General features: G+C 46.1%; 2 protein-coding genes across 3 annotated transcripts in view; one reads left to right on the top strand and one right to left on the bottom strand.

Moving 5' to 3' along the window:
• LOC309364331 (alpha-2-macroglobulin-like) overlaps positions 1 to 545 on the bottom strand; it is a 68,467-nt gene extending 67,922 nt beyond the window's left edge. The window contains exon 1 of one of the 2 annotated variants that reach the window (XM_081901333.1): positions 363 to 545. In XM_081901333.1, the coding sequence (XP_081757459.1) occupies positions 363 to 457 (95 nt within the window). In that variant the 5' untranslated portion in view covers positions 458 to 545. The remainder of the gene's footprint in view (positions 1 to 362) is intronic. The other variant, XM_081901332.1, reaches the window with a different exon arrangement.
• An 11,191-nt stretch (positions 546 to 11,736) lies between these two features.
• Positions 11,737 to 25,483, top strand: part of LOC309364361 (uncharacterized protein) — a 39,589-nt gene continuing 25,842 nt past the window's right edge. The window contains exons 1-7 of the mRNA XM_081901450.1: positions 11,737 to 11,859; positions 14,222 to 14,368; positions 15,291 to 15,371; positions 18,225 to 18,307; positions 20,524 to 20,650; positions 22,855 to 22,935; positions 23,914 to 24,238. Coding sequence (XP_081757576.1) covers positions 14,335 to 14,368; positions 15,291 to 15,371; positions 18,225 to 18,307; positions 20,524 to 20,650; positions 22,855 to 22,935; positions 23,914 to 24,238 — 731 coding nt within the window. The 5' untranslated portion in view covers positions 11,737 to 11,859; positions 14,222 to 14,334. The remainder of the gene's footprint in view (positions 11,860 to 14,221; positions 14,369 to 15,290; positions 15,372 to 18,224; positions 18,308 to 20,523; positions 20,651 to 22,854; positions 22,936 to 23,913; positions 24,239 to 25,483) is intronic.

Below are 25,483 nucleotides of genomic sequence, written 5' to 3'. Positions count from 1 at the left end.
GGCGCAGATTGGAACGGGTACGAGCATATCCGTATCTCGATCCCCTTCGCCTATGACATCTGCCCCCACCGCCATAGGGAAAATAAGAAATGCACGCTAAGATTGGAAAATTTTCAGACAGGGCTGATGGAAGTCAAAAACATTGAATAAGATGTAAAAGTATGTTTAATTATTGTTGAAAATGGGATGTTAAAAAACTAATAAAAAGAGAGTAGTGCCAAATAGAAAAGAAATTTGGTCCCTTTCCAACTATACAATTCCATGGTTCTAATTTATATAATTAAGCGAATTTTCTCTCGAGAAGTTTGTGGAAAGCACAGGGAGAGGAGGGGAAGGGGAAGATGTCCAGGCAAGCAGCTTACGGTATTGTGCTAGGTGACGAGATGTCCCCCAGAAGAAGGAACAGCAGGAAGAGAAAGGTGCTGGGTCCTCCAAGGATATGGCCCTTCCCCATCATTCAGCCGTGGGCAAGCGAGATGGTGGCAGTGAAGGCTGGCTCTCGGCTACTGCTGTTGCTGCTCCCACATCGACCTTCATACTGGCTCTCTTTGCAAGGCGGAGGAGATAAAAGAGGCCAGGGGGCTGGGACTGTGCTGGAGCAACGGGGAAGGGAAGCTGCAACACCCCACAGAAGGTGCCTTTGCCAAGCAAACAAAGAGGTCACTGGCAGGGCCGCCTACGCAAGGCAATGGCCTGCATTTCAACCAGGTGCAGGGGAAGCAGCGCCAAGTGCCGGCGTTGAAGAAGATTTGTTTGGCCCCAGATTTATCTTTCTGCACAGTCACAGAATTGTAGGGTTGGAAGAGACCGAAAGGCTCATCTGGTTCATTTATTACCACAGTGGAGTCTCGGTTTTCAAGCGTCTTGGAAGCCGGACCTTTCGGAACCCGAACGCCAACAACCTGGAAGTAAATGCTTCTGTTTTCAAACGCGCCTCAGAAGTCAAACGGCTTCCAAGGCGAGTTTTTCAATTTTCTCAGTGAAAATTGCCGGCAGACCTCCTCAGCCGAAGCTGGGCTCATTATTATTATTACCTTTTATTTTGACAAAGCAATAATAATAAATAAATAAATAAAAATAAAAATGTGCACCCCACCACTGAGACCATTCCATTGTAACTATCCAACCTCCCAAAATTTCAGCACCTCTTTGCGATGGTTTGACCCCTTTCCGTTTTAACAGTACAAATTCTACAAATACCTTCCTCAAAATAATTTATCCTGCATATTCCCCGTCTTACCTTAATAGCACATGTTAATTTCTCATGAATAGCCCAATCCCACACCTCTTTATACCATTCTTCCGTTTTATATTGACTTTCTGCTTTCTAGCTATAATACGTCGTGCAGCTGTCAGTAAATTTCTGAGCAAGTCCTTCCTAGACTGCGAACCTTCCACTCCATGGTAAATTGATAATAATGCTACCTTTGGACTTTTGGTCAGCTTTAACCCAGTGCATCTAGCCCACTTTTATGTGTTTTATGAGAGCCAGTGTGGTGTAGTGGTTAAGAGCGGTAGTCTCGTAATCTGGGGAACCGGGTTCGCGTCTCCGCTCCTCCACATGCAGCTGCTGGGTGACCTTGGGCTAGTCACACTTCTTTGAAGTCTCTCAGCCCCACTCACCTCACAGTGTTTGTTGTGGGGGAGTGTAATGGTTCTAGGGGTTGCTCGTGCGTAAATCGGCACCACACCTGGCTGGGTTACCTGGGTGGACTCTTTCTGTCTGGACAGCCACTCACCCGTGGCTGTCTCAATCGCTGACAGAATCCGTCAGTGGGTGTTTCTTGAACTGCTTCCAGCAAAGAAGCTCTTTGACGCCTAGTCTCCGCCTACTCTCCCTGCGCGGAAGCCTTCTGCGCAGGGAGGGTGTGGGCAGCGGAGGACCCGTGCTCTCCCCGCTGGTCTCCGGCGAGGAGTCATGGAGCCACCTTGCCGATTCCCCCATCTGCCCCCCTTCTCCACTGGGGCTACGCTGATTTCCTTCCCCAGAAGATGGGCTGCTTCTCTCCCTCCTGGGACGCTCTCCGGAACCCCTCTGGAGCCCTCCCTCTCCCTCTGGCTCTGATGGCAGTTCCCTGACAGGGAGGAAGGGAAAGGAGAATGTTAGCCGCTTTGAGACTCCTTAAAGGAGTGAAAGGCAGGATATCAAATCCAAACTCTGTTTCAAGCGCTCTATTTCTCCAAAACGAGGAAATTTATGCAGTACCAGACTCCCTCCATCATCAAACTCACCCTGAAATTGGGCTGTTTGCAGTAAGGAAAGCTGTGAGGAAATGTATCAGGAAATGTGGGGCAACCATTGCTTGACTCAACGCTGTATTGCCTTCTCACAAAGAAGTGAACGCTCAATAAACAGGTAGTACGGAAACAGCTCTCCTCTTAAGGTGTACAGTGACTCTTTTGTAAGGGCCTTTTCACCCTCTTCCAGGATGGACAGGTCAGGCTGTTCACTGAAGCAAGGAAGCGGAAGCATTAGAGTTTAGAAATATCTAAAAAATATATATCTGCATGGTGCCTAGGGAACAACTTGCACCTTAATATCAGCAAGACAAAGGAGATGGTGTTGGACTTTTGGAGGAAGAGAGGAGAACTAGCCCCGCTGTACATCGGGGAGGGCTGTGTGGAGAGAGTCTCTTCCTTTAAATTCCATGGGGTTTATCTCAGTGAAGACCTTACTTGGAAAATAAATACAACCCAGGTGGTTAAGAAAGCCCAACAGAGACTCCATCTCCTCAGAGTATTGCGGAAGAAGGATGTCAATCAACATCTGATGGTCTCCTTCTACAGGTCAACAATAGAAAGTGTCCTTTCATACTGCATCACGGTGTGGTACGCTGGTTTGACATCAACTGATAGGAAGTGCCTACAGAGGGTGGTGAATACAGCACAAGATATTATGGGCTGCCCCATGAATCCGCTGGATGAAATAGCGGAAGAACGTTGCCTCAGGAGAGTGAGGAAAATTCTCAGGGATGATTCACACCCTGGCCGGCACTTTCTTGATCTGCTGTCCTCAGGCAGAAGATATAGAAGCAGGATTAGTCGCACCAACAGGGTAAAGAACAGCTTCTATCCATGGGCTGTTAGGCTGCTGAATGAAAAGATAACAACAGGGCAACTCACTTTCGGGTTTGGTGGGTGTGCGTTAGTAAATGAGGAGAATTAAGACTAAGAGGTGAGTGGGGGGTGCTCATGTAATCTCACTGTATACAAGTTGTACAAGTGACAATAAAGTGTAAAGTATAGGTGAGAAAGTCCACTGGGATCAGCTCTTCCCTCTCCCCTGCCCCATGGAGGGCTATAGGTCACTTCTAGAGAGTATATACCAAGTTGGTTTCTGAGGGAAGAGCAAAAGCATTGCGTTGGAAGATTCAGGACAGATAAAGTACTTCGCACAGGACAAAGTTAATCTGTGGAACTCACTCCCACAGGAGACGGTGATGGAAGAGGTTAGACATTTCATGGAGGAGCGGGCTATTGATGGCTACTAGAGGGAACTGAGGGGAGAGAGACTTTCTGCTGGTCATCAGGCAATGGCTTTTCCACCTGCCTTGCCCCCGCCCCCAGCCCAGGGAGCCTTTCCAAGACTATGACTTCGAGAACAGAAGAAGCAGCTGGCAGAGAGAGGAGTTCAGGGATGTTTTTTAAGAAATAATTTTATAAGTTCTAAAAAAACCCCCAACTTATTTTATAAGTTCTAAATATGGAAACAATGAGGAGAGGCAGGACTGAGATTTGCTTCAAGGTCCAGACTATGGGAGGTCCCAAAAAATTAATAATTATAATTTGGATGATAATTTGGCCTTTTTATTCTAGTTTTTTATTTTAATTGGATTATGATTTGATATGTTAATTGGATGTTTTTATTGGAAAATTAATAAAATGATTTAACAACAAAAAAGAAAGAAAGAATTTTATAAGTTCTATGTCCTTGTTTCTCCATTTGATCTTTTTACATGTTTTGCGGCATTTCTTTTTTCTCTCATATATTTTACTTAAATCTTACATTACTACAATGTTACAATTAAAAGAAAACCATCATTTAACATTTTTGCATTACATTCTGTATATATATATATATCCAATTATCCTTGATCGATTTCACCCTTTTATATCCCTGTGGTATTTCATGCATTGTGATTTGCAGGTATTTTCATTGAATAGATTAGTAATTCTTTACTGTAACTGATAAGCACAAACTGTTTAATTATTATTTGCTGATGTTTAATTTCACTGTTTACTATTGGATTCTAATGGATTATTGAATATTGCTTTGATTAACAAGTTTTTTATTTTAAAGTTATTGTGACTTTATTGGATCAGATTGCTGCTATTAACGTTTTATCATTTTTATATGTGTTGGAAGCCGCCTAGATTGGCTGGATCAAGCCAGCCAGATGTGCGGGGTGTAAACAAACAAACAAACAAACAACAAGCCATGGTGGCTCTGCTCTCCCTGCACGGTCATAAACGCTCCTGCATACCAGTCGCCGCTTGTGCCAGATCCAGCAAGGCTCTTCCTATGTATTTCCTTCTTTCACAGTTCTCTTTTTTAAAATATTATTTTATTAATATTAAACAATACATATTCAAACATAGGGGAAAAAACAATAGAGTTGATTTCCCCCATTCCCTTCCCTGTTTCCATTGTTTGTCATCATATCGCATGTCCATTTTAAATTATAAAATTATTAAAATTACTTATTGTCCAGTCATAATATCTCTACCAGTATTTTAAAAATCCTGCTAATGTATTAACCTGTGTACACTGCTTCTGTATATATGCAATAAAGTCCTTCCAGTCTCCTTTAAATTCTCTGTCGTCTCTTCCTCTTAGTTTCATTGTCATTTTTGCCATTTCAGCATATTCCAGTAATTTCACTTGCCAATCTTCTCTAGATCGGACACCTTTTTCTTTCCAATATTGTGCTAATAGTATTAATGCAGCTGTCGTTGCATACTTGAAAAAGTCTTTTTGCAGTCTTGGTATATCCACTACTGTAATACCTAGTAGGAAAGCTTCTGGTTTTTTAACAAAAGTGGTTTTAAACATCTTCTTCAATTCATTATAAATCATTTCCCAGTACTTCTTAACAATTTTGCAATCCTACCACATATGAGAAAATGTCACTTCTGCTGATTTACATTTCCTACACTTACTTTCTTTATTTTTATACATTTTTGCTAATTTTACTGGAGTTAGATATCTGTACATCATTTTCATATAATTTCCTTTAATCGCCACGCATGCAGTGAATTTTATTTCAGTCTTCCACAATTTTTCCCAATCTTCCATCTGTATATTGTGTCCCACACCTTGTGTCCTTCGTTCACAATTCTCAGTGAAGTGTAGGTGGATTCCCACGAGGCAAGACACAGTGATAACAGCAAGAACCTTTATCGAACTACATAACTGGGAAACAGGGGCAAAGCAACTGCTTATATACAATCCTGAAAGCCTGGGCCACTCCCACTCCCAACGTGATTGGCTGTCTAAACGTCCAAGCTGCGAATCATGACTCAGAGTTCAAGGGCCAATGGCAGAGGCCCAAATCCTGAAATGTTCTGTGATTGGACATCATGTGTCCAATCATCAGAACACAGGAGCTCAGATTCCTTAGTCCAGACTTGAGCTCAGGCAAACACAGACCACTGAATACATAACGCTCAACACCTTCCCTCTCCTTATCAAATAGAGAAAAGCCTGCAGAGATTGCCCGAGCTGCTGCGATTCCTACACTGCAGGGGGCTGGACTGGATGACTATTTAGGTCCCTTCCAGCTGGACAATTTTACGATTCCGCGGTGCCGTTTCTCAGTCAAGCAGGGCCTGCGCTTCACGCGAGGGCAGTGGCGATGGTCACAGAGGCTGGTGGGGAGCAATGCAGCGGCAAAAAGGGCTGAGTAATGCTTGCCAATGGAAGGAGGTATAATAATAATAATAATAATAATAATAATAATAATAATAATAATAATAATAATTTATTATTTATACCCCGCCCATCTGGCTGGGTTTCTCCAGCCACTCTGGGTAGCTTCCAATGGAATATTAAAATACAATAACCTACTAAACATTAAAAGCTTCTCTAAACAGGACTGCCTTCAGATGTCTTCTAAAAATCTGGTAGCTGTTTTTCTCTTTCACATCTGGTGGGACGGTGTTCCACAGGGCAGGTGCCACTACCGAGAAGGCCCTCTGCCTGGTTCCCTGTAACTTGGCTTCTCGCAGTGAAGAAACCGCCAGAAGGCCCTCGGCGCTGGACCTCAGTGTCCGGGCAGAATGATGAGGGAAGAGATGCTACTTCAGGTATACTGGACCGAGGCCATTTAGGGCTTTAAAGGTCAGCACCAACACTTTGAATTATGCTCAGAAACGTACTGGGAGCCAATGTAGGTCTTCCAGGACTGGTGTTATATGGTCTCGGCAGCCGCTCCCAGTTACCAGTCTAGCTGCCGCATTCTGGATTAGTTGTAGTTTCCGGGTCACCTTCAAAGGTAGCCCCACATAGAGCGCATTGCAGTAGTCCAAGCGAGAGATAACTAGAGCATGCACCAGTCTGGCGAGACAGTATATGGGCAGGTAGGGTCTCAGCCTGCGTACCAGATGGAGCTGATACTGCAACAACATGTTAATGGATCATTAGAGCCTTAGCCCAAAGTTAGTAATTGCAAAAAGTCAAAAGGCAACCCCCCCTTCTTTTTTGTTTTTATTTCTGTTTAGATTTTGTTTGTTTCTTTGAACCGTGTTGGAAGAGATGGAACAATGAAACAAAAGGCAAGAAACGTACCATCTAGGTAAACTTTCTCCAGCGTCAACATCTCTAAACCCAGTTTGAAGTGGCATGCAGTGGTAGAGCTTCCGGGGGGCGAAGGGCAGGCGGGGGTGGGCTCCCAGTACGGGGGGGGGGCAGGCGCAATGGCACCCTACTGGGATAACGCTGCCGGGGGTGGTGCGCTCCCCCCGCACTCCTCTTCCTCCGCCAGTGGTGGCATGGATTTTTTTATTTTTAAAAAATGTATAAAACGCCCACAGATAAACATGCCCTCTGTCCAACTTCCAGGGGCTGAGGAGCAGTTGGCAAGCCTCCCTTCAAAGACAAGAGAATTGGCATAGACCATGAGTAGGCAAACTAAGGCCTGGGGGCTGGATCTGTACCAATCGCCTTCTAAATTCGGCCCACAGACGGTCCGGGAATCAGCGTGTTTTTACATGAGTAGAATGTGTGCTTTTATTTAAAATGCATCTCTGGGTTATTTGTGGGGCATAGGACTTTGTTCATTCCCCCCCCCCTCAAATATAGTCCGGCCCCCCACAAGGTCTGAGGGACAGTGGACCGGCCCCCTGCTGAAAACGTTTGCTGACCCCTGGCATAGACCTACCTGCTTCCAGTAAAAAAGCAGGCAAAGAAATGAATTGTTTGCGCAATTTCCTCCGGGAGGTAGCTCAGCCTTCACCCGCTGTCTGGATACATCCCAAGGAACAAAAGGGTAAGCAAATATGAATGGGGCACTTTTTGGTTCGGGTTCTCGTGAGGAAAGAGTGTAATCATTTACCCAGCCTGTCTTCCCTCTCTTTGCAAGGCCTTGCAGCTTTGTGTCTCACTGTGTTCAGTCACAGTGAGAATAGGGAAGTGGACTGTATATTATCCACCCTTCACCCTATGGCCCCACCCTATGGGGCAGCTGCTCCCCCCCCCCAAAAAAAATCAAGTCAATAAATAAAAATACTTAACTAAAAGTAGAAATAATCAGAATATTTGAAATTGAAATGCTCACTGAGATACACCGATCTCCCTCCCTGGCGAGAATTTCCCTAGAAAAGGCAGTGCTTGCTTTTATTACACGTATAAAAGACGCCTGCTTCTTGGGAGAAAAGCAATGACAAACCTAGACAGCATCTAGGTTATAAAAAGTAGAGACTTCACCTTGCCAACAAAGGTCCGTATAGTTAAAGCTATGGTTTTCCCAGTAGTGATGTATGGAAGTGAGAGCTGGACCATAAAGAAGGCTGATCGCTGAAGAATTGATGCTTTTGAACTATGGTGCTGGAGGAGACTCTTGAGAGTCCCATGGACTGCAAGAAGATCAAACCTCTCCATTCTGAAGTTAATCAGCCCTGAGTGCTCACTGGAAGGACAGATCGTGAAGCTGAGGCTCCAATACTTTGGCCACCTCATGAGAAGAGAAGACTCCCTGGAAAAGACCCTGATGTTGGAAAAAATGGAGAAGAGGACGACAGAGGACGAAATGGTTGGACAGTGTTATCGAAGCCACAAACATGAGTCTGACTGAAATATACTCAAAGTCGCAAAGTGATTTCATGCTCTTTATTCAGCTCATAGTGGTGAGGAGGAATGAATGAAAGTCCCCTCAAAGTATCTGCTTTATATATATTATTTACACAATGGGCTGCACATGATTGGCTAATTCTGGAATTCTACTGTAAGCCAATCAGGTTGTGGATTCACTTCTATCTGGAGCATGATTGGGTGGTTCCTGCTAACCAATCATACTGCTGCATTGTTCTAGGACCAATCAGACTGCTGCATTCTGAATCCTATTGTTCTAGGACCAATCAGACTGCTGCCTTTTGGAGCCTATTGTTCTAGGACCAATCAGACTGTTGCAGTTTGGATCCTATTCAACTCAGTACATAACACTGACCAAACTGCGGGAGGCAGTGGAAGACAGGAGTGCCTGGCATGCTCTGGTCCATGGGGTCACGACTAAACGAGTTGGACACGACTAAACGACTAAACAAATAATAATATAATTTATTATTTATACCCTGCCCATCTGGCTGAGTTTCCCCAGCCACTCTGGGCGGCTCCCAATCGAGTGTTAAAAACAACACAGCATTAAAGATTTAAAACTTCCCTAAACAGGGAATGCAAGTAGCATATCGTTTCATCCTTCGTTGAAATGTGTGGGGCGTTCTCTGCAGAATGCCAGAATTTAGGATACTACAGCATTGGGTCTAACTGGCCATGTGCCAATTGTACCGCAGAGCAGTCATTCAAGACCTAGCAGAGTATAAAGACCCGGCTAAGGTCAACAATGACATGGGCTTTGCTTACTGAGCGTGCACAGGAAAACTGCATTGGAAATTGAGAAGGAAGTGTTGAAAAAGATTCTCTCTTTTAAATTTAACTTCTTAGGTTTCAAATGAAAATTTTGACAGGGTTTTTTTCCTGAGCACTTGGGGTCAAAAGAAAGTACTGCATTTTTCTATGTTTAAGACACCCCCTATTTTGAGGGGACTCCAAATTAAGAAAGGAGGCAGGTGACACTGTGGTCTAAACCACTGAGCCTCTTGGGCTTGCCGATGAGGAGGTCGGTGGTTCGAATCCCCGCGACAGGGTGAGCTTCCATTGCTCAGTCCCTGCTCCTGCCAACCTAGCAGTTCGAAAGCACCTCAAAGTGCAAGTAGATAAATAGGTACCGCTCTGGCGGGAAGGTAAACGGCGTTTCCGTGCGCTGCTCTGGTTCACCAGAAGCGGCTTAGTCCTGCTGGCCACATGACCCGGAAGCGCAACCCCAGAGTAGGTCATGACTGGACCTAATGGTCAGCTGTCCCTTTACCTTTATCTAAATTAAGAAAACACCCCTCAGCACTACCTGTGTATAAGATGAGCCTCAATTTCAAACCTAATTTTTTGGTTAAAAAACCTACTCTTATACACAGAAAAACACGGGAATTTAAAATAACTGTTGTTGAGAAAATAAATAACCCTGGCTGTGTCCATGCTTCACCCTAAGGTCCCAGGATGGGTTACAACATTGAAACACAATCTGAAAACAGTTTAAAACAACTTGGCATTGCAAACATAAGATGGGTCCTGGCTCTGTCTACTCTAGCAGATTCGGAATGAAATGTCACAACAGCTGTTCTAAATTACTTTCTTTTCACCCCATGCTCAGAAAAATCTGTCAAAAACTTTTTACAATTTCTCCTTAAGTAATCCTTTACAATCCTTACTTGGATTGGGGGGGAGAGAAGCTTCCCCCCTTGTTCGCCCTGCCCCCAACGTCGATTCTCTCTACAAAGTTCAGTAACAGGCACTCAGCTAGAAAGAGGCAGTGTGGTGTAGTGGTTAGCCTGACAGTCTAAGACCTGGGAGACCAGTGGTTAGCCTGACAGTCTAAGACCTGGGAGACCAGGGTTCAAATCTCCACTCGGCCATGAAGCTCATTTGGTGATTCTGGGCCTGTCGCTATGGCTCTCTGCCTAATCCAGAGGTCAGCAAACCTTTTCAGCAGGGGGCCGGTCCACTGTCCTTCAGACCTTGTGGGGGGCCGGACTATATTTTGGAGGGGGGAAATGAATGAATTCCTATGCCCCACAAATAACCCAGAGGTGCATTTTAAATAAAAGGACACATTCTACCCATGTAAAAGCATGCTGATTCCTGGACTGTCCGCAGGCCAGATTTAGAAGGCGATTGGGCCGGATCCGGTCCCCGGGCCTTAGTTTGCCTACCCATGGTAATCCACCTCACAGGGTCGTTGTGGGGAATTGCAGTTCTTAATATGCAACTTGTCCCTCTGGTCTAGCCCCCACATCTGTGGACTGGAAAGTAGTTGATGTAGTAGTAGTAGTAATAATAATAATAATAATAATAATAATAATAATAATAATTTATTTGTACCCCGCCCATCTGGCTGGGTTTCCAAGCCACCGTGGGCAGCTTTCACAGAGACCAAAAATACACTAAAATGTCACACATTAAAAACTTCCCTGTACAGGGCTGCCTTAAGATGTCTTCTGAATGTCAGGTAGTTGTTTATCTCTTTGACATCTGAAGGGAGGGCATTCCACAGGGTGGGCGCCACTACCGAGAAGGCCCTCTGCCTGGTTCCCGGTAACCTCACTTCTCGCAATGAGGAAACCGCCAGAAGGCCCTCGGCGCTGGACCTCAGTGTCCGGGCTGAACGATGGGGGTGGAGACGCTCCTTCAGGTATACAGGACCGAGGCCGTTTAGGGCTTTAAAGGTCAGCACCAACACTTTGAATTGTGCTTGGAAACGTACTGGGAGCCAATGCAGATCTCTCAGGACTGGTGTTATGTGGTCTCGGCGGCCACTCCCAGTCACCAGTCTGGCTGCCGCATTCTGGATTAATTGTAGTTTCCGGGTCACCTGCAAAGGTAGCCCCACGTAGAGCGCATTGCAGTAGTCCAAGCGGGAGATAACTAGAGCACCAATTTTTATAAAAAGGGATCCAGGGGAGTTGCAATGCTTTCTAAGGCCAGTTGCTGGAAACCCCAGAAGAGTGTCTTGTGCGCCCCCGCCCCCCCCACATTCAAAACCATAGCTGCTTCCTTCTATGTTGATCCATTTCAGCTAGCAGCCACCGGTAGCCCTCTCCCCCATGGATCTGCCGGACCCTCTTTTCAAAGCTATCCAGGCTGCTTCCTGTGGCAGTGAGTTCCGCAGTTTAAGGTAAAAAAAGGTAAAAGGGCCCCCGCTGTGCGGCAAGAAGAAGTTTTAACTGTGTGCTGCGGAGTGAGGAGTGGGAGGGAAAGTGCATTTTTCTCCCCCAGGAATACCCCTCTAGAAATGCAAGTTATGGCTTTAACGCGTAGCGAATTGAGCTCTGCCTTTTTAAAGAATATATACAGTAGATATATAAACCCTGAGACGCTAAGCTATATATAAACACCCTCGCTTAGCATCTCAGGGTTAAAGGGAGAAAGGCGGGCTTCCTAGACAGGCGGCAGCCGGGGCGAGTGGGGGTGGGGGGTGCGTACGCCTTGGAAAAAACACTTTCGCTTCCGGCCCGGCCCCCGCGTGGGAAAGGAGCGTCGGATTTTCCCACGCGTGGCTGCGCTAGCCCCGCCCCATTCCCCGAGAGCGCCCGGTGAGTGCAAAGGGCATTTGGGGGGCAGGGGAAGCCCCCCAGGACAAAGAAAGGGGGCTTGGGGAAAGGGGGGGAGCCGAGGAATGGAGGACAAAGGCTAGGGAAGGAAGGGGAATGATTTCCGGTACAAGGGTGGGGAGGGGGGTGGCCGGAATTGGAAATTCCTACCGAGCACCCATATTTTTTGGGGGGGGGGTCTTTCTTTGCTCCTCGCTGCAGAGCAAGGGAGCCCCCACCCCTCTTAGCCCTCCCCCACTCAGGATATTCCTCCCACTGCAGACCAGAAGCAGGATTGCATTGCAAAGCTGCTTCTATACCGAGTCGGAGCCTTGGGTCCACCTAGCCCAATACTGTCTGCACAGGCCGGCAGCGGTCCTCCCCGGTGACAGGCAGGGGGTCTCTCTCCCTGGAGATGCCTGGGATTGACAGCGGGACTTCATGCAACTGCTCCGCCTTATATTGAATCAGGCAATTCGTCTGTCTAGTCCAGTGCTGCCCACACTGGCTGGCAGCACCTCTCCAGGGTTTGCAGGCAGGGTTTGCATCTCCAGGCCTGCCTGATCCAGCTGTTGGCAATCGCAGGGGCTGTTTGGCATGTTCTTCCCCCCTTGGCTTTTGCTAGGCTCTGCAGTTCAGCAGACACACCACTCGCAGGGATGAAAGAATACGGTCCTCTGGTGAGCAGAACCCTGTGCAGAAAGGTTGCGGCGTAATTGAGACATTTCCGTTCAGAGAAAAAGGCAAGTAAGAGGCGTCAGGAAGCTTATGAAACCACACAGGGCATGGAGAAAGCGCGGCAGAGGAAGGCTTTTCTTCTGTCTCTCCTAATGCAAGAACTCGTCAAATGTTGGAAGATTCGGGAGAGAGAGAAAAAAACAAAAAAGTCCTTCTCGGCTTTAAAAAAGATGAGAAAAATTCAGAGGACGAGAGGGCAGTCAATGGCTAGTGGCCAGGATTGCTGTTATCTTCCTTTATGGCCAGAGGCAGCGATACATCGGGGTACCAGTTGTCTGAAGCTACAGGAGCGGAGAGAGCTCTTATGCTCGGATCCTGTCCGTGGTTCTCCCACAGGCATCCACTTTGAGAACAGGATGTTGGACTAAATGGGCCATTAACATCATCCTGCAAACTCTTGCTATGTTCTTCTACCTACCACCTTGATATATTTTTACAAAACTGCAGATTATAACTCTGTAAATGAATAGTAGATAGATGATAGATAGATAGATAGATAGATAGATAGATGATAGATAGATAATTTATTATGGTCGGAGACCAGCTTATAAAACACACTTGGGGGTACAATCCCAGAAGGAAAACAAACATTTAAAACAATGTACAACAATAAATCTAAAATTTAAAAATGTGATAAGCGTATAGAAGCTTAAAACTTTAAGATAAGCTAGGGCAGAGAGATGACTCAGGGAACCGAGTTTGGGGGTTTTCTTAACGAACTAGTTTGGGTCGGGGGATGGTCTGCGCCTACAGATCTGTACACAGAATCTGGCGACCATCCAGGTCGTCTTATGATCTTTGCCTAACAGGAAAAGGTCAATTTTTTGCTTTTGCGGGAGGTCAGCGAGCCTCAAAAATAGTAGTTTCCTTTAAAAATATATATGCCCACCCTTCAATAATGTGCCTTTCCCACACCAGGTGTAAACGTTTTGTTCAGATTCAAGTAATGTTTACTCGGCGTAGACCCACTGAAATTAAGGGGTTGAAGTTGGTCATGATTAATCCATTCAGGGGGTGCAAAAGTTAGTTGAATGCAAGCCAGATTATACTACTGCTTCTTTATTAGTTAAAATTTTTTTTTACATAAACTAGCAAAGGAATATGGTGGAATGGGTGTATGAAAACATGGGTTTAATATTAAACCAATGTAAGGTTTAGATGCAACGCCAGGGAGTACTTTTTCAGAATGCAAAGATATGCAGGTGACAAATACTATTCCTGGCATCCCTGAAATGAAAAGAATGTTTTTAGCAGCACCCGAACTTCGGAACTCTCTGCCACGTGACAAGAGGCTGGAGCCTTCACTGTACTTTTTTTGGCAGCTGCTGAAAATATTTCCGTTTAGGCGAGCCTTTTCAGAGCCTGCAAAGCGTGGATGTCTGTTTCTCAACCTGCTTCCAGCTTATCGTTGGTTTTAATCGTTACTTCCTGAACGTTTTAGATAGTTGCCTTTAAAAACAGTTGTTTTATTCTTTTCGTAAGCTGCTAAATTGTTTTGCCGTGATTCCTGCAAAACAGGGGTTGGACTGGGTAACCCATCGTGTGTCTCTTCCAGCAGTTCTGTGATACGGACACGTCTGCCTGTCTGTTCTGTGTCTGGTGAGAACTGTGTCCTTTTTCCTTTCAGCTTCCTGTTTCCTTAAAGGAGGTGGCTGTTCAATTCACCAAAGAGAAGGAAAAGGAAGAAGCAGAGTGGGCTCTGTCGAGTCCAGACCAAACAACTCTCTGTACAGGGGAGTCATGCTGAAGAATGATTGGGATGTGGAGTCTCTAGGTAAGAATCCCGTTTCCCCCTCTTCCGATAGGGAGCTGGGCATGTTTAGCCTGGAGAAGAGGAGGTTAAGGGGTGATATGATAGCCATGTTCAAATATATAAAAGGATGTCACATAGAGGAGGGAGAAAGGTTGTTTTCCGCTGCTCCAGAGAAGCGGACACGGAGCAATGGATCCAAACTACAAGAAAGAAGATTCCACCTAAACATTAGGAAGAACTTCCTGACAGTAAGAGCTGTTTGACAGTGGAATTTGCTGCCAAGGAGTGTGGTGGAGTCTCCTTCTTTGGAGGTCTTTAAGCAGAGGCTTGACAACCATATGTCAGGAGTGCTCTGATGGTGTTTCCTGCTTGGCAGGGGGTTGGACTCGATGGCCCTTGTGGTCTCTTCCAACTCTATGATTCTATGATAGATCAAAACAGCCTTCCTCCATGTTGGATGTTTTGGACTATCTTTCCTTTAAATTTATATTCCACCCTGCTTCCCAAAGGGAGCCCAGGACAGGAAACAGTTCTGTAATTACACTTACACACACACACACACACACACACACACACACACGAAATAAAAGCATATTTTAAACACCTGAAAGCTATTGAAAACTTCTGAAAGCTATTGAAAACATATTAAAACATCTAAATACAACACAGTGAAACATCTAATACAAATTTAGGAACCGATGCATCTGAATCATCTGTCTGGTTCTGCCAAAGGAAAAGTTTTCAGCAGGTGTCTAGAAGAATACCGTAATGATTCCTGCCTAATAATCAAGGGGCAGGGAGTTCCAATGTACAGGAGCTGCTTCAACAGGGGTGCTGGACTAGATGGGCCTGATCCAGCAACCTATTCTCATGCTGGTAGGTGTTGGGCATCCCAGAGAATCCACAAAAACAGCATGGTTTTTGTTTTCTTTTTCTTTTAAAGAAGGACCTCAGATTCCACGGCCAAACCTCATCTCCTGGTTGAAAGAAGTAGAGGAGCAATTTGTCCGGGACGGATCTGCAGGTAGGGGCTTTTGACTTGCTCTGGGACTCTGGTTCCCTTGAGGTGCAATGGAGAAGGTCCAAGCTCATTCTGGGGGTTCATTAGGTAGGGAACTGAAAATCACACTGCCTTTAGATAGATCTATGGTGTGGCCACGTATGGAATACAGTGGTACCTCAGGTTAAGTACTTAATTCGTTCCGGAGGTCTGTTCTTAACCTGAAGCACCACTTTAGCTAATGGGGCCTCCTGCTGCTCCGCGCCGTCGGAGCACGATTTCTGTTCTTATCCTGAAGCAAGGTTCTTAACCCAAGATAATATTTCTGGATTAGTGGAGTCTGTAACCTGAAGCGTCTGTAACCCAAGGTACCACTGTACATTGTGCAGGTCTGGCCTCCTCCCCTCAAAATAATAATAATACTATATATATATTTATATGTCCTTCCAGTATAATGTCCTGCTTGGGGTTTGTGTGTGTGTTTTATATGTGAAAGATCAGAGGCAGCTCGGATAAAATGTTACATGACAAAAGGAGCATGTGGCTGTGCTTATATGTAGAGCCCAAGTTGTTAGCGGTTCTTCTTAATAAAAGTTAGCCCTTCAGTTGAAACGCTGAAGAAAATGGATATGCGAGAACCATTGCTGGCACCCGATTGTCTCAGAAAACAATGGGGTGGGGGGGTTGAAGTCGAGTTAGCAGCACTGAAGTGGGGCAAAACAACAACAATAACAACAACAACTATTGTTTATTGCAGTGTTTCCCAACCTTTGGTCTTCAGCTGTTTTCAGACTACAATTCCCATCATCCCTGACCACTGGTCCTGCTAGCTAGGGATGATGGGAGTTGTAGTCCAAAAACAGCTGGAGGCCCAAGCTTGGGAAACACTGGTTTATTGTTTATACCTTACCCATCTGACTAGGTTTCCCCAGCCACTCTGGGGAATATTATTAATAATAATAATAAAACATCAAACATTAAAAACTTCCCTAAATAGGGCTGCCTTCAGGTGCCTTCTAAAAGTCAGATAGTTGTTTACTTCCTTGACATCTGATGGGAGGGTGTTCTACAGGATGGGCGCCGCTACCAAGAAGGCCCTCTGTCTGGTTACCCATAACCTCACTTCTCGCAAGGAGGGAACCGCCAGAAGGCCCTTGGAGCAGGACCTCAAAAGGACACTGCAGAGTTCAGAAAGGTTTATTTATTTCATATTATTGAGAAAAGGGCAGCCAGAAAAGTTGCAGCATTTGGGACCTTTTAGCTCAGAGAAAAGGCAAGTGAGAGGTAATAGCTTTATTCAGCTATCACAAGGGCTGTCACGTGGAAGATGGAGCAAGCTTGTTTTCTCCTGCTCTGGAGACAGGATTCGAACCCATGGCTTCAAGTTACAAGAAAGGAGGTTCTGACTAAACATCTGGAAGACCTTTCTGACAGAAAGAGCTGTTTGTCCGTGGAACGGTCTCCCTCCGGAAGACTGTAGCTTCTCCTTCATTGGAGATTTTTAAGTGGCGGTTGGATGGCCATCTGTCATGGATGGTTTAGTAGAGATTCCTGCATTGCAGCGGGTTTGTCAAGGTCTGGTTCACGGGCAATCGAAGTTCCGGCTGGGGACGTCAGGACCGGGGGCAAGATGGTGGAGTGGGAGCAGGAACGGGGGCCCAGAGGCTAGGAGTCAGGAAGCCAAGAGTCCGAGGGTCAAGAAGGAGGGAGTCATGAAGTCAGGGGTCTGAGGATCAAGAAGCAGGGAGTCAAGAAGCCGGGGTTCAAAGATCAGGAAGCAAGAAGTCCAAGGCAGAAAGCGTGTTGCTGTGGCAAAGAGCTGAAGGGAAATGCTCTTGCTACCAATCGGCCTCACCTGTGCAGCCACACCTTGCCTCTTCAGAACAAACTTAGGAAGGCCCCAGTCCTGCAAAGTCCTACTGGTCACAGGGCCTGACTCCTGCACTCACTCCAGACTAGATGACCCTCAGGGTCCCTTCCAATTCTACAATTCTGCTATTCTAAGATTATAAAATAAGGGACGTGGGTGGCGCTGTGGGTTAAACCACAGAGACTAGGTCTTGCTGATCAGAAGGTCAGCGGTTCGAATGCCCGCAATGGGGTGAGCTCCCGTTGCTCGGTCCCTGCTCCTGCCAACCTAGCAGTTCGACGGCAGGAAGGTAAGCGGCGTTTCCGTGCGCTGCTCTGGTTCGCCAGAAGCGGCTTCGTCATGCTAGCCACGTGACCCGGAAGCTGTACGCCGGCTCCCTCGGCCAATAAAGCAAGATGAGCGCCACAACCCCAGAGTCAGCCACGACTGGACCTAATAGTCAGGGGTCCCTTTACCTTTTAAGATTATAAGATGAAACATGGCATGGAGAGAGTAGGGGCAGAACCTGGCTTGCCGATCTCCCACAGGCGTCTGGTGGGCCTCCGTGAAAACAGGATGTCTAATTTTCATTTATGTATAAATGTTGTAAACCAGTCCGATACTGTATTTCTGAAATGAATAGCGTCATACAGTGGTACCTTGGGTTAAGAACTTAATTCGTTCTGGAGGTCCGTTCTTAACCTGAAACTGTTCTTAACCCGAGGTACCACTTTACCTAATGGGGCCTCCTGCTGCTGCTGTGTGATTTCTGTTCTCATCCTGAAGCAAAGTTCTTAACCCGAGGTACTGTTTCTGGGTTAGCAGAGTCTGTAACCTGACGCGTCTGTAACCCGAGGTACCGCTGTATAAATATTTACCTCAGCAAATATATAAATCAAACCAAGTTCCGCAGCCTCTCCTCAGGGCAGTTGCGCCTTAAATTGTGTCCTGCAGCAAATAGGGATTCTCCAGCAAGCGACGCTGAAAATATCTCCGCTGGTGTGCTTTTCTTCTTGTCACCCTGACAGGCAGGGGACAAACGTCACTGGCGCGTTCCGGATCCTTTCCTCCTTGTGGCAAAGTGGAAAGAGCTGTTTCGCACCCAGCGCAGGTAGGGGAAGGATTCACGCTGAGTGGAGGTGGTCGTCCGGAGAGGGTTGCTCCTCCCACTTGCCTCAGAGGCGGGGCTATGCAAATAGGTGTTAGGATATTTCCGTTCCACCTTGAAAGGGAGCAGGCTTTGTGAGTCACAGAGTCTGTGTATTTCCTGTTCACAGGATGTTTATGTTTTCTATTGCTTTCGTTTCACTCTCTGTGCCTGAGCATACCGAAGCAGGCAGTCATGTTTTTTCTTTGTTCTGTCCAACGCTGAATAAACTTCTAAATGATACTCTCCTGCATGCAACCTTCGCTGTGCGAATTCTGCTGATAGAGCGTGCATCAGTTCTGGAATGTGGCAAGCTATTTTCTGGAGCTCATGTCGCTAATTGCTGATACTGTATCAACGGGAGATCGATGGATCGTCCGGAGACGACGTGGGGGCCATGATGGGCCATATCTCCCTGGCAGTATCCCAACAATAGGTTCCTTCGCTCCTTCAGTGGGAGGAGCCTCCCCCAGTTGAGTCCTGCCTGCTTCAATGGGGCTTCTTACAGCGCTCAAAATTTCAGGGTTTTGCGACCTGGCATGGTCAGTTTGAGATGTGTGCCGAGATGCGAGACTCGAGAGTAAAACTGCAGCCCCGTGCGTTGCAGCGCAAGTCACCTGGGGGGCGCCGAGAGTCAAAATGGCACCCCATGCAACGCATGAGTAAAACTGCTTTAGAAAAGAACCTTGCAAAAAAACAACAACTTGCGACTAGACATTCCTTTTTTATATCTATTTACATTTTTATTGATTTTTTAACATATCAGTTCCAACAGTCATACAACATATCTTCATATGTTGTAGCCCCTGCGGGACTTGACATCTTTCCGCAGAGCCTGCAAGACAGAGCTGTTCCACCTGGCCTTTGGTTTGGACTCAGTCTGACCCTTATGTTTTCCCTCCCCTTATGGTTTTGATCTAGGGGCTACTTTTAAAATGAGGCTGCATTTTAAATTGCATTTTAACCTGTATTTTAAATTGGGGTTTTTTTCCGTATTATGTTTTTACTCTGATTTTACTGGTGTTAGCCGCCCTGAGCCCAGGCCCATAGGAGGTCAGATTAGCCTCATCCACACCTTTTCAACTCTGGCTCCGGCCTGGTGGAATGCTCTGCCTCATGAGACCAGGGTCCTGCAGGATCTGATTTCTTTCCACAGGGCCTGTAAGACTCAGTTGTTGTGCCTGGCCTTTGGCTTGGAATCAACTTGATTCCCTTCCCTCTTCTTTTTTCCTTTCTCCTTATGTGATGGAACTCCTATTTGGGGATTTCCCTGGCTTTTTTCTCGCCCACATAGGACCAGTCCTCCAGATAGCTGGCCTTGGTGAAGACTTGAGGTTTTTATCCCCAAAAAAGTTTTTGATTGAGTTTCCACTGAAATGAGGCTGCATTTTAATGTTTTAATGTTGTGTTGTAATCTTGTTTTTTTAAGCTTATCAATTGTTTTTATGTTTGGTGTTAGCCGCCCTGAGCCCGGTCTTGGCTGGGGAGGGCAGGGTATAAATAAATATTATTATTATTATCATTATTATTATCCAGCAAGCTGTTCTTTTGTTTTGTTTTGTTCTTTTGCTTTTCTGCTATTGCTTTGGCGAGTTGTTGTTGTTGTTGTTCTGCCCATCTGACCAGGTTGCCCCAGCCACTCTGGGCAACTTCCAGCGCTATATAGAAATGCCATAAAACACCATGTCAGGGAACTGCCATCGGAGCCAGAGGCGGAGGGAAGGCTCCAGAGGGATGCCGGAGAGGGTCCCAGTAGGGAGAGAGGCAGCCCATCTGCTGGGGAAGGAAATCAGCGTAGCACCAGTGGAGAAGGGGGGCAGAAGGGGGAATCGGACTCTTCACCGGAGACCAGCGGGGAGAGCACGGATCCTCCGCTGCCCACACCCTCCCTGTGCAGAAGACTTCCGCGCAGGGAGAGTAGGAGGAGACTTGGCGTCAAAGAACTTCTTTGCTGGAAGAAGTTCAAGAAACGCCCACTGACGGATCCTGCCAGCGATTGAGACAGCCACGGGTGAGTGGCTGTCCAGACAGAAAGGGTTCACCCAGGTAGCCCAGCCAGGTGTGGCGACGATTTACGCACGAGCAACCCCTAGAACCATTACACACCAGACGCTAAAAACATAGAAAAAGCAACCTGGGATAATGGTATATATTGCAGTAATTCTTTCTTCTTCTTTTAGGGCCTGGTGTCCTTTGAGGAGGTGGCTGTGATTTTCACGGAGGAGGAGTGGGTTCTGCTGAATCCCGGCCAAAGGGCTCTGTACAAGGAAGTCATGCTGGAGAACTACCAGAATGTGTCCTCTCTGGGTAAGGACCCCATTTCCCCTTTTTGGATAGTCCTCCTGTGATTCTTATAACTTACTGGTTAGGATGTTTCCAGGGAGTAAGGATGTAGCCAGTGGTCCATTCTGACTAAGCTTAGGTCTTGCTTGTGGGCTTCCTGATGAAGCATCTCGTTGGCCCCAGTGAGAACAGGATGCTGGACTAGACAGATCTATAGCCTGGTCCAGCTTCATCCTTGAGGTGATTCCTTCTGGCCTGGCCAATAAGTCAATGGCTTTTTAAAGTTGTGATGGGGAGTCAGTTGAGAAACCAGACGATGCTACCTGGGTCTCCTTTGTGTGGGATGTAGCATCACTGAAGCAGTCAAACACAACATTTCCTGTTGCCTAGAGTGGACACACAGGGGAATGTTGCTCCAGACAGGGAGGACTTCCTGTCATACCTGCTCGGGATCATCCTCCCCCTGTGTGTGACCAGGTAGATGGGCGTGACCCTACCAGACCCTATAAAAGGGCCAGCTACGCAGCCATCTTTGGCTCTTTGGCTCTTCTGCCATCTTCCTTTCTGCTGGCTCTTAGCCAGCCGCACATGGCTCATCCTGACAAAGGACGGAAGCCACGTGGTAGAAAGTCTGAGGCCTAGCTCAGAGACTTCTTTTCTCTACGAATGTAACTGTAACCACAAGACAAAACCTGTCTTCCGAATACTACTGTGAACTGAATGTAAGTACGGTCATACCTTGGAAGTCGAATGGAATCCATTCCGGAAGTCCTTCGACTTCCGAAACGTTCGGAAACCAAAGCACGGCTTCTGATTGGCTGCAGGAAGCTCCTGCAGCCAATCGGAAGCTGCGGAAGCCCTGTCGGACATCTGGCTTCCTAAAGAACGTTAGAAAAGCGGAACAGTCACTTCCAGGTTTCGATCGTTTGGGAGCCAAAATGTTTGAGAACTAGGCTGTTTGATTTCCAAGGTACAACTGTAAACTTTACTTTTACTTTTAAACAAGACTGCCATGTTGTTATTATTTTAAGAGGGAAATAAAACGGGGAAACTTACCAGGAACAATCCAGACTGGATTGCTTAACTTAAATGATTCTAATGAATCCATCAGGTTGCTTCCAGCAATCTGCAAGGGTATGTGTGCTGCTGCTTGCTCACTAGTGTGAGTGAGGACGGATAATAATAATAATAATAATAAAATTTATTTATACCCCACCCTTCCTGGTTCAAAAACCAGGCTCAGGGCGGCTAACAACAAATTGTAAACAATTATAAAAGCAGCATAAAATACAGTATAAAAATATGAATAACAATAAAATTCAAAATTCAAAAATCAATTTAGGGGAAATAAGCATTAAATAATCCCCAGGAATAGCTGTCTGAATTGATCCTACTTTGGCCAGCGAGGAGGCCAGGGGAGAATTAGCTGTGGGGTCTCAAAGCAGGTGATCTTCATAAAAGGGGAGGGGAAGGGAAGAGAAGGGAAATCAAAGATCAGGCTGAATTCAAATTAAAGGCCAGGCGAAATAGCTCTGTCTTACAGGCCTGACAGAAGGAGGTTAAATCCTGCAGGGCCCTAGTCTCATGGGACAGAGCATTCCACCAGGTTGGAGCCATCACTGAGAAGGCCCTGACCCTGGTGGAGGATAGCCTGACTTCCTTAGGGATTTATTTAATCAATAAATCCTCTCCTACCTTCCTCAACATTCCCATACTTTGGAGGTGGTGGGCTGGTCCAAACAGGAAGTCTGCTCTTCTCTCTGCTAAGGGGAAAGAGAACTGTGAGGAGAACAGAGCTGACTTGTCTTAGAATCATAGAGTTGGAAGAGACCACCAGGGCCATCGAGTCCAACCCCCTGCCAAGCAGGAAACACCATCAGAGCACTCCTGGCATATGGTTGTCAAGCCTCTGCTTAAAGACCTCCAAAGAAGGAGACTCCACCACACTCCTTGGCAGCAAATTCCACTGTCTTCCTGGGTTCCTGCCTCACACTGCCAGACAGAGAGCTTGAACTCCCAGCTGAGTTTAATGCCTAAATCAGGGCAAAACGAAAGCAAGGCAAGAGGAATAATACACAGCAAGGCACAAGCTAAGGTGCCGACCCAACAAGCAACACTCCCACCTCACCTTCCTTTTACTATTTATTTGCTTTTTATTGTTTCTGAATAATTTTGCAGCCACGACTACCATAAGTAAGAACTTAATATTTCTCCATTGTCCCTCAAAGAAGGGCCTCTGGTGCCCAAATCTGATCTCGTCTCCTTGCTTGAAGAAAAAGAAGACCTGTGTGGCCAGGAGACCTTGACAGGTAGGTCTGTAGATCTTTTTGAGTCTGTGCATCGGCCAGAAATGACGGGACGCCCTCAGATAGATATAGGCCTGGGGAAATCCATCTGATAACTGAGGGTTTCAGAGCAAAGCCTGCCTTTTCAAGCCATCTAAAAGCCTTGAGTTTTACAGATGCGCCATTTGAAAGCCTTTTTTGTGTGTGTGTTGCTTTTAGCAGCGTCTGCAAGAGGCGGGAACAGCCAGCATCTTGTGGTTCATATTATGTATATTTTAATTTTATACAGTGGGATCTCGGTTGTCGAATGTAATCCGATCCAGAAGACTGTTCAGCTTTCGAAACGTTTGACAACCGAGGCGTTTGACAACTTCTGAGGTGCGTTCGAAAACGGAAGCATTCACTTCCGGATTGTTGGTGTTTGAAAGCCAAAAAGTTTGACTTCCAAAGCGTTCGGCGACCGAGGTTCCACTGTACTGTAAATAAAATCAGAGAGCACACACACACACACACATATTTACACACTTAATTATCTAGTGTAAACCAATTTGAGATCTTTCAGATAGCAAGCGATCTATACATGGAATAGATAAATATGTGAGTTGAACATTCCCCCAGCCTTTGTGGTCATATCACAGTCCCCATCATCTCCTATTGGCCTGGGAGAGAATAAAGGACAGACAAAAGAGCCAATCAGTTGTGCTGGGGGCTGGATCAAGGCCAGGGGAAAGACCCATTGGTTGGCATTACAAATATTAGCACTTCCTTTGGCTTCCATTTATTGTCAGGCGCACCTTTCCTAGCAAGCAACTGTCCTGGCTGAACTGTTTTCCCAATTAATTTTCTATGAACTTCAAATCAACCAGCAGGATCTAATTTGTGGCAGGATTGGCGCCCCCAGCAAGACTTGGAAAGCATGTCCAGTCAGAGCCATTTTTATTGTTAGTCTTTACATTATGGAATTGTCCGCACTCATGTCCAGTTTCTCTCTTGGTCTTTCAGCTGGGGATGTTTGGGAGACGGACAGCGAAAGCAAAGCTCCTCCAGCGTCCGAGGAAAGCAAGAATGGCCCAGAGACCGACGCTGGGCCTCAAGGGGCAGCGAAGGAGCAGGAAGGGAATAAAAACAAGGAGAAGAAAACGAAACCCGCTGCTCTCTTGGATAGCGACTGCTATGAAGTTCCAGTCCACCCCAAAACACGTAGGAGGCAAAGGAAAAAAGAGTGCCCCGCCTGTGGGAAAAGATTCGCTCGTAATTCAACGCTCAACGGCTACACAAAAAGCCGAATAGGAGAGATACCATGTCTGGAGTGTGGAAGCAGGCTCAGGTGAGGTTTTCCTTCTAGCGATGCTCAAGGGACCCGTTTCCAGTGGTTATTTTATGTAGATTTGTGGATCAAGCTTTTATCTTCTCTCAGGTGGAGCTGCTGAAGGTCACGGTGGTTTCTATGCAGTTTATAATACAGTCATAGCTCATGTTACTTTTGCTTCATGTTACGTTTTCGCGTCCTGCAGTGACCCGGAAGTACTGGAAAGGGTTACTTCCGGGTTTCGCCGCTCGCTCATGCACAGAAGCGCTAAATCGCGCTTCGTGCATGCGCCAAATTGCGTCGCGCACCTGCGTCGATACGGCACTTCAGGTTGCAAGCTTTTCATGTTGCGAATGGGCATCCGGAACGGATCCGTTCACAACCAGAGGTACCACTGTATAGGTCCATCTGTGGTTGGGTTTTTTAATAAAACCTCCCCCCCCCCTTAAAACACACACATCGTATTGGGAGTATAGGCAAAAGCATATATCATACAGATAAATATGCACAAGGTCATGAACATCTTCCATATTATATGCATTATTATTATTACTACTACTACTACAATTAATGTATTCATGGCCTTCTGAACTGTCTCATAGCAATGTACCCTACTCTCTTTTTTTATTATTAATATTTTAATAAATTTTACAAAAAAGTTTAACGTAGCAACAAAAATCAAAAATAATCACAATAAACAACAAACATGAGAATACAGTGGTGCCTCGCAAGACGAAATTAATCCGTTCCGTGAGGCTCTTCGTATAGCGGTTTTTTCGTCTTGCGAAGCAAGCCCATTGACAGCTTAGCGGATTAGCGCTACAGCTGTCAAGCGGCTTCCAGCGATCAGCTGTTAAGCGGCTTATCAGCTGAACAGCTGATAAGCGGCTTAGCGGCTTAAGAAAAGGGCGGAAAAAGCGGAAAAAACCCGCGGGGGGATGCAAGATTTTTTTCGTCTTGCGAAGCAACCCCATAGGGGAATTCGTTTTACGAAGCGCCTCCAAAACGGAAAACCCTTTCATCTAGCGGGTTTTTCGTCTTGCGAGGCGTTCGTCTTGCGGGGCACCACTGTACAAAACAGGGAAAAAAAAGAAAACATAAAACGGAAAATTTTACATAGAAAAGAAAAAGATCTCTCTCTCAAGTTAATATCCTTCAAAACCTTATTTTCCTTACTTCCACCCGCCTTCCTTTCTTGTATTCCACTTTAAAGATTAGTTTAGCAAGATCATTCATTATTCAGTTTTATCCTTATCCCTCCCT

The sequence above is a fragment of the Podarcis melisellensis genome (assembly GCF_964234715.1).
Source record: "Podarcis melisellensis genome assembly, chromosome: 2".
NCBI classification, from domain to species: Eukaryota; Metazoa; Chordata; class Lepidosauria; order Squamata; family Lacertidae; genus Podarcis; species Podarcis melisellensis.
The sequence above is the reverse complement of the archived record's forward strand: the minus strand, read 5'-3'. Positions and strand labels throughout refer to the sequence as shown.